General features: G+C 37.8%; 2 protein-coding genes across 3 annotated transcripts; one reads left to right on the plus strand and one right to left on the minus strand.

The window, feature by feature from the left end:
- Positions 1–208: 208 nt before the first annotated feature.
- Positions 209–4,689, minus strand: botv (tripeptidyl-peptidase 2). Its single transcript, XM_014364295.2, has 9 exons — positions 4,285–4,689; positions 3,648–4,191; positions 3,175–3,570; positions 2,652–3,100; positions 2,376–2,591; positions 1,827–2,294; positions 1,347–1,751; positions 1,187–1,291; positions 209–1,104 (listed from the first exon to the last, which is right to left on the minus strand). The coding sequence occupies exons 1-9, from the start codon at positions 4,471–4,473 to the stop codon at positions 1,000–1,002; spliced, it is 2,877 nt and encodes a 958-aa protein (XP_014219781.1). The 5' UTR covers positions 4,474–4,689; the 3' UTR covers positions 209–999.
- A 551-nt stretch (positions 4,690–5,240) lies between these two features.
- GluRS-m (putative glutamate--tRNA ligase, mitochondrial) lies at positions 5,241–7,791 on the plus strand. 2 transcript variants are annotated; one of them, XM_089594284.1, is made up of 8 exons: positions 5,241–5,548; positions 5,641–5,756; positions 5,863–6,293; positions 6,359–6,573; positions 6,674–6,896; positions 6,980–7,140; positions 7,218–7,530; positions 7,608–7,791. In XM_089594284.1, the coding sequence occupies exons 2-8, from the start codon at positions 5,654–5,656 to the stop codon at positions 7,686–7,688; spliced, it is 1,527 nt and encodes a 508-aa protein (XP_089450410.1). In that variant the 5' UTR covers positions 5,241–5,548; positions 5,641–5,653; the 3' UTR covers positions 7,689–7,791. The 2 variants fall into 2 exon arrangements, with proteins under 2 accessions (XP_089450410.1, XP_089450409.1); XM_089594283.1 differs by having other exon boundaries at positions 5,241–5,756.
- The last annotated feature ends 738 nt before the right edge of the window (positions 7,792–8,529 follow it).

Consider the following 8,529-nt stretch of genomic DNA (forward strand, 5'->3'; position numbering starts at 1 on the left):
CTTGGGTGATATGAGAAAGGTTGTGGTTTCGTATGATAGTAGATGCGGATCGGATATTGGTAAGACATGGTACAACATTTTGCCTCGAGCATAAAATTTATTATAAAATTATTTTTCGACAGTAAACAGAGTTTGTATACATGAGCATGGATTTTCTTTTCCATTTTTTTTTTTTTTTTTTTTTTACATAAAAATTTAACGCTTCACATCATTGTTGTGGCGAAATTAATCACTATAAAATAAAATACTTTTTTTTTTTCATTTGTTCGAATTGACGTGCGTTACGTTGCGACTAAAACATTTATCGAGTGTATTATAGAATCTCGACTAAAATATATCGCTGGATAAAAAAAGCGTGCGTGATCACTTGTAAAAATAAAACTCTAGAAAACAATAGATTCGATCAAGTTAATTGTGTCATCACTTTTATGACGAGTACATCGAGTCATTGTAGAAATATATATTTATAAATCGTTTCCAAGACAGGAACGACGAATCGTTAAAATAATCATCGTAGATTGCGTATTGTACAATTGCACGGTTTCATTTACAAGTTCAACATGATTCTTTACAGTTTCTATCAAGCGTGTCTACGCGTATTTGTTCTAGCAAAGTTGCTTCCTTAGGTTTTTTGTTCGTTTGTTTTTAATACCTTATTTACACTATTCGAATCCTTTTGTAAAAAAAGGGCCTGATGCATTAAAAACAAAAAAAAAGCAAAAAAATCTACAACATCATTACTTGGCAGTATTTAATAAATTAGTATGGCTGGTAAAAATAAAACTTTCAAAAAAAGTTGTACTTACATACTACGGTCGTCAAAAACGTTTTGTTCGATTAAAACATACTTACGGTTAATTTGTTCATAAGTTACCTATAAACTGTTATGGCCTCGTGATTTCGTATTGTAAAAATCTTTCTACTATACAATTACCTACATATGTACATATCTGTCACCTATTCTTTGGTGACATCAATGATTGAATACGATTTAAATGCTCATATAAATTTGAAGCATTTCTGTTTGTCATGTGGTATCCGTGTTTTGAACAGTATCGAATCGGCTCGATATTGCGTGTTCATTAATGGCATGTAACCAAAGACCTTAGAAAAAAAGAAGAAAAATCGTCAATTTTTAATAAAAATTCTTTTCGTGATTGTTTTTTTTTTCCCCAATGATACCTACTTGTGAAAAAAAGTTGATACATTTGTGCCTTTCTTGAAAATGCGTGTCATCTTCCGACAGTGACACTGGACACCCTGGACATCTAAACGTCCACCGAGACGTGACCTAAGAATAAATTAGCGTGTAAAATATAATTCGATGCAGTTTTAATTAATCTCACCTTTACTGGAGGTTTCCTCGTAATATGCGATACCAAAAAATTCATCGCTATGTCCTCGCAGTTCATGTACTCGTCGACTTTGTCCCTAATAGCCTGAGGTAGCCAATGAGTATACAAATAAGTGTAATGCTTGTGAATAAATGCAGCGCCCGTCAATACCATCGACAATTCGCACGAATAATTGGAATTGTAGTTCCAAGTGTTATGATTATTTTGATCCCAAGCGTGAAAGCGCCCTGGAAAACCAACCACTCTGTCTCTATGTTCTCTCCAAACTCTGAACCCAAACATTATTTCATCGTGTCGCAAGTGAGCGTCATCATCAACGGACAAGACGGCTTCTGTCTCTATGGCATCGAATGGCAGGAACCTGTTATTCAAACTATTCCTCTTGGTTTTGACAACCTACAATGAGTTTAATTTTTTTTATTTCTGTCAAGTTTCTTTCTAATTATTTGGAATTAATGATTGGACACGTACGTGTACGGGAACCCCAATATCGGGCCACCTTAGATCCTCCACAGGTGGCTTTGGACTATTCCAGACGACGATGACTTTGTTCAAGTATGGCAAACCGTAGAGCCGGGACAGCGAGTTGATCAAGACCTGTTCTCTTTCGTAGGTGAGCATCACGATAGTAAACTGTTCGCGCGGATGATTGCCGCCAAGTGCTTCGCTGAACTCCTTACCTGAACCACCGGCTCCTTTATTTATTGGACGAAATCCGACTTCCGAGCCTATGAACTTGGCATCACTGGGTAAGACCGTATCAAACGGCAATTGAGGATACAGATTGAACGGATCGACCCAATCGTTCCACATTTCATAGCCTTGCACCAGCATTATCGTATAATTTCTTTTGTAAGCTGGTGACGGGTATGGTGGCTCCAATGGACCTAGATTCTCTTCAGCTTCGGATTCAGCGATTATGGCATCCGACCTCAAAGGCTAAAAGGACAATATATTTATGTTTCATAGCTGAAAGTTGTTAAATTTTTTCGTCAAACAGGAACATTCAGTAACAATTACCACAAAGGAAGAATTAAAAACGCTAGTACTTGGGGCTTGAGTTGCTGGTAAGGGAGGAATGCCTAAGCGAGTTCTCAGCACGGCAACAATCGTGTCAACTGTACTCTGAGCTGTTCCCAAATAACGTTCCCAAATGAGCCTTCCTTGCCTTCTCATGGCTAACAGATCGTTGTCTGGAACGGCTCTCAGTAGGAAATGCATCTCTGTAACTCTGGCCTACAATTTATTAATAACATACTGTATTTTTCTGATGTTTTAAAAAATAAATGCGCATACCTTGGGCAAAAATATTGCAGCCCTTCTCCAAGCAATAACTTCTTTGTAACTCAAAGACACCCTATCTCCTCCTAAAATAACGGGTATGGCACCAGATCTCAACGCCTCGTACAGTCTCGTCTGTATCGAGGCAGTGGACAGAAAACTAACGTTACTCGGAGCAAGTATCAGAGCAAACGTCGACTCCTTCAAAATGGTTTTTCTCGACGACTCCGTGCCGCAAAGTGACCAGTCCAGGACCTCGTTCAACTTTTTCTCCTCAGATGCGGGATTGCACTCGAATTCTATGAAAAATTTGTCCAACGTCACGCCATTGCTCATTTCTCTTAAATGCTGAATTATGAAATTGTCTAAATTGTTATCATCCAGAGATGCTTTTTCAATGTCCAACTCGGCATCGTCTATCACTTGATGCGTCGTAGACAACGACTTCAAGGCGCGCATTTCACCTGAAAACAATAGTCATTCAACTGTTATTACTGTAAAACTCTGATGTTGAAAAAATTTACTCTAGATCAGTTACCTTGAAATGATAGTAAATATTTCCTTCGAGCGGGCAACATGTGAGCACATTCCTGCCAGATGTCACCCCCTGGAGGCCCCAATATCGGCGGTACAATCAGGTCAAAACCTTCGCGAAAGCGTTCTCTCAGAAAGGTCGATTGTACGACTATGGCACGGCCAGTATCGGTTCTGTCAAACATATCTGCAGAGTTAGCAGACAAATCTCTACGTGCAAGATTCAAAAGTATGTGATTTCTGCCATCACCACCCCAGTAAGGGAGCGACTGAAGTTTTTTAATATCCAGAGGATGGCTGATACTGGCGGGAGTATTTTGGGATGCTGGTAGAGCTTCGCCGACTAGGACAATGTATATACACGCCTCTGCGGGATCGAACGTGAGGTGTGCATTGTAGCCTAAAAATATTAAATCCAAATGCTGTGGTGTATCTGAGAGAATAACGTATGGGATATTAGAGCAAACATTGACGTACCAAGAGTGTGCTTGATGTAAGTCTTCAAAAATCCATCAATGTCCCAGCCAGGATTGACGACAGAAAACTCCTCGGGATCGTAGAGATAGACCGGAAAGCCACTGGTCAGAGCACAGCGACTGTGATCGAAGCAATTAAACATCCGGCAAGCTCGGGAGTTCAAGTTAGGAGGCAATACCTCCGGCACGGCGTCGCCAAGTATTCTCTTAGGTGGCGCCAGCTCCGGCGTATTCCTCTCCACGGCTTCCCTCTGGGCCGCCTGTGCCTGCACAATGCTGATCTTCATCCGGTCCAGATCCATCTGTTGGTGCAACATCTCCTGCTTGAGCTCGTCTATCTGCTGGGTCAGGCTGCTGACCTCCGAGAGCAGCTTCCTGCGCTTCACCTCGAGGTCCCTGAGCTCGTTGCTGACCGACTGTTTGATACGCAGCATCTCCTCTATGCGGTACTTCAGATCAGCCGCCTTCATCGACGTGAAGTCGTGGAAACCCTCGAGCTTGGCTCTTGTTTGGTGTACATCCAGGTACGACAGATCTGTTTCCACCTGCAATTGAGATGTACGTCACGTGTTTTAGGATGGTACTTAAATACAGAGGATATACAGGGAGATCGGTATGTGACATGATCGTGCGCTTACCTTGGAGAGGTAGTAGTGCGAGAAGAAGGGCACGATGCAGAAGAGAGCGATGACCAAAACAACGAATCTGGGAGAGCGGTGGCGTATGAGCCATTGTTTGACGTCCCTGAAGCTTCCTCCGCCTCCGCCGGCGCCTCCTAGGTGATGGTAAGCCGACGAGTGGCCAGCCTCCAGGCTGTTTACCATCATCGTCCACGTCGTGCGTCCACGTCATTTACCTCCGCACCCTTCTGGCTGGCGTTTGTTCGTCTCCTCCTGCTCTTGTGTCGGTCGTTGCAGCCCGGATTTACCCCGGACTACCGATACTCACACGCGTCCGTTACATGACAGATTTTTTTTTTCATTATTTTGTTCTCATCAATCACATGCACACGAGAGCACTGCTCTCAGTCCTCAGAGCAGCAGCATCTAGATCTATAGAGAGTACTCTGTACACACACACACACACACACACACACACACACACACACACACACACACACTATTCGTCATCTCTGTATCCACCCACGCATCGCATAAGCTGTATTCCGCAAATGCTGCCATGATGCATAGTATACTGCAGTCAGAAGCGGGCCACAGATGGTACCAGGATCGGACCATTCACGGAGTTTGTTATTGTTTGTGGTGTGGCACCAGAGAATAGAGATGGACCACATAGTTGCAACAAACTTTTTTCTGATCGGGAACTGTCAAACTGTCGCGACATGTCAACATTGTCAACAAACTCCGAAATATCAGGTGGCATGGGAGCGAAAACAGTAAAAAATATCGAAGTTTATTGACATGCGGAATAGCGGAACCCACCCACAGTTAGTACAAGTTGACGCTAGCGTGGCAGCATCGGAAATGCGGAATACAGCCTATATATATATCATATACGTTATATATATATATATGTACAAAATATCGTCTGCTGCAAGTGCTGCAGTCTGCATTCGACAGCTGATTATAGTTGATTAAGCGACGTCACAAAAACATATATTGCGTGACGTTTTTTGTTAAAAAAGTATCGTTAGCTTCGTTTGTAGACACTATTTTTCTCTAAAGATCACAGAAAACGTAAAAACTACGGATAACTTTGCACCTGACTCGAGCTACTGGCTAACAATAATTTATAGTTGTACTTATTCGTACGATTATACAAGTCTCCAGCGTCACAAGAGGCCGCATTACAGGTGAAATATGTTGCCGGAGCCCGGAGTCCCGGAGTAAGGGATATTTTCCGCAAGAGATAAACGTGAGTTGGACCCCCAGCACGTGTAATGTGAGCACTCAAAAGAAGCAATAAGTTTTTGTTAAACCGCTTTGCTTCCGAGCCCTAAACTTATGTTTTATATTATTTTCGTCAATTAAAAGTTCTAAAAGAAACATGCATCGAAATTTTGCCTTTCTGACGCGGAACTTTCAAGTGATAATAAGAAGATCCTATGCTCGTTCTCAGATTAGAGTTAGATTTGCTCCCAGTCCCACAGGTATATTGATGTTATTTTTGTTTTAATAATATTGTGATGTTCTATTAATTGAAGAAATACCTGATTTTTAAGTAATTTTATCCAGAGTATTTTCTTTTATTTTCAGGCTATTTACACCTTGGAGGACTGAGGACAGCACTGTACAATTATTTGTTTGCTCGCTCAAAAAATGGCTGTTTTATCTTAAGGATAGAGGACACAGATCAGACTAGAGTTGTACCTGGTGCTATGGAGCAACTTCACAGTGATCTCACGTGGGCTGGAATAATCCCAGATGAGGATCCAATCAGAGGTGGTCCTGTTGGTCCATACGTTCAATCAAAGAGGTTGGATTTGTACAAGGAGCATGTGGAGATTTTGCTGAAAAATGGCTCAGCTTACAGATGTTTTTGTTCTGAGACGAGATTAAAACTGTTAAGAAATACGGCAGTGAAAGAAAGTCAGACTCCAAAGTATGATAATCGTTGTAGACATTTTAGTGATGAAGAAGTGAAAGACAGACTCAAGAGAGAACAAACTTATTGTATTAGATTTAAGGTATGTATTTACTCACTTATGTGAATAATTGATTCGAGTTTTCAATTAATTTTTTTTTAATGCAGCTGACACCAACGCCAGACCCATTTAAAGATTTAATTTATGGTGATATAACTTATAACGTGTCTGTGAATGAAGGAGATCCTGTTATTTTTAAAACAGACGGATTTCCTACTTACCATTTTGCAAATGTTGTGGATGATCATCTAATGGAAATCTCACATGTTCTTAGAGGAGTCGAGTGGCAAATGTCAACCCCAAAGCATTTACTTCTTTACAAGTAAAACAATTATTTTTTTAATGAATTACATGATACTTAATACATCCTAATAAATCCTAATAATCTTCATCATCATAATTAATAAATCCTAATTTTCTAGAGCGTTTGGTTGGACCCCTCCTCAGTATGGCCACTTGCCTTTGATTTTAAATTCAAATGGTACAAAACTGTCAAAAAGGCAGGATGACATAAGAGTGGATTATTACAGGAAGGATGGAATTTTGCCTTTACCATTACTTAATTATATAACTCTTGCTGGCAGTGGTTTTGTTCGTGATAAAGGCCTTTCTCATTGCTATAGTTACCAAGAATTAATCAAATCTGTATTTATATTTTATTATATGTCCAAACAATTACTTCTTCGTTAGTACAAAATTTAACTTGTAATTTTTTTTTAAATTTTCAGTTTGACATTAACAAGATAAATGTCAATTCTAGTAGACTAGATCCAATAAAATTGATGGAATTCAATCAATTAGAAATTTCAAATCTCGTTAGTAATAAAGAAAATCACAAGTTCTTAGTTGAAAGAATTACCAAACTTGTTAAAGAAGCTTTTTCCGATAGGTAAGTATTGTTGTAATTAAACTCATTTGTTTTAATAGTAATTCATTTTTTAAGTCCCCATGAAACTGTTATCTTAGAGCATTGGACGATAGTTTGAATTTAAATCCAGATCACATAATAGCGACACTAAAATGGGCCCAGCACAGAATTACAAAGCTCAGTGATTTGGTCAAGTCAGATTTAAAGTTTTTGTGGGTGAAACCTAACGCAGGAAAAGACCTTAAGTACTTGGAAGCAGTAGATGTACTAAGTAAAAAACTTGAAGGCCTTGAACGTGATCATTTTTGTAAAGAATCTTTGTTAATTCATTTAAAAGAATTTTCTAATAACAATAACGTACCGTTTGCTGACTTGATGAAAACCTTGAGAAGTCTTTTAAGTGGATTGAAGGTAAAAAAAAAAAAAAAAGAAAAAAAAATTGTTTTGGAATAGGTTTAACAGATTCTGATGGAATAATTTTTGTACAGGAAGGTCCAGGAGTTGCAGAAATGATGGAAATTTTAGGTAGAGATACAACGTTGAATCGCTTAAAGCGTAATGTTACTTGAATAAAATTTCTTCAGCATTTTTATCGTAAATAAATGCAAATGACAAATTTTATTTTTATTTTCTCGAAAATTTTTAGACAATAAATAAAATTGCAAACACATATTCCTGTGAATTTCTGTCAATTTATTCCTATGTTTTTTCTCTCCAATTTATTACTTATATATTTAATGTTACAACAATATACAATAGATAGTAAACAAAATTAATTTTTTTCCTGAGTCATGCCTTTCCCCTTGACTATTGTCATACTTAGAGAAAATAGTATATGTAGTAAAATTAACAAAAAAGAAATTAATATGACGATGCAAATTCATATAAAAATGAACATATTGAATTAAAAAATTTAGTTTTATTGTAAGAAAACATTTATGAGTAAATTCGTAATAAAAAACACAATTATAATTACGAATCGCGTGCATACTTATGTGTAAATGTTATGTACAGTTTTTAGTTTACAGTAGGAAAGAGATAAGACAGTTGTTTTATCATGTTATGAAAATGCGTACACGTATTGTATAATTAACTCAATAATATATTTTAACCCTAATTATTTGATTTGAATATTAGTTACTTGGGCTTTCTTTTTTTTTAAATACGATTTTTTTTTTTTTTTATTTGATTACGTACTAAAGTACATTTTTTAATGTTAAATAATAACATCTATAAGATTTTTTAATACCTACTTGAATTTTTTTTTAAATCCAATTGAAATTTTTTTTTTCATTTTAACACTGCAAGAAATGAATTTCTTGTATATGCTGTGACCGCTTTAATAGTGCTATTTGCTGAAAAACGATGTAATTACTTAATGAATACATGGGGGAATTCAGTATAAAAATT

The sequence above is a fragment of the Copidosoma floridanum genome, unplaced genomic scaffold (assembly GCF_036245765.1).
Source record: "Copidosoma floridanum isolate Cflo_tuat_1 unplaced genomic scaffold, Cflo_Japanese_pri ptg000021l, whole genome shotgun sequence".
NCBI classification, from domain to species: domain Eukaryota; kingdom Metazoa; phylum Arthropoda; class Insecta; order Hymenoptera; family Encyrtidae; genus Copidosoma; species Copidosoma floridanum.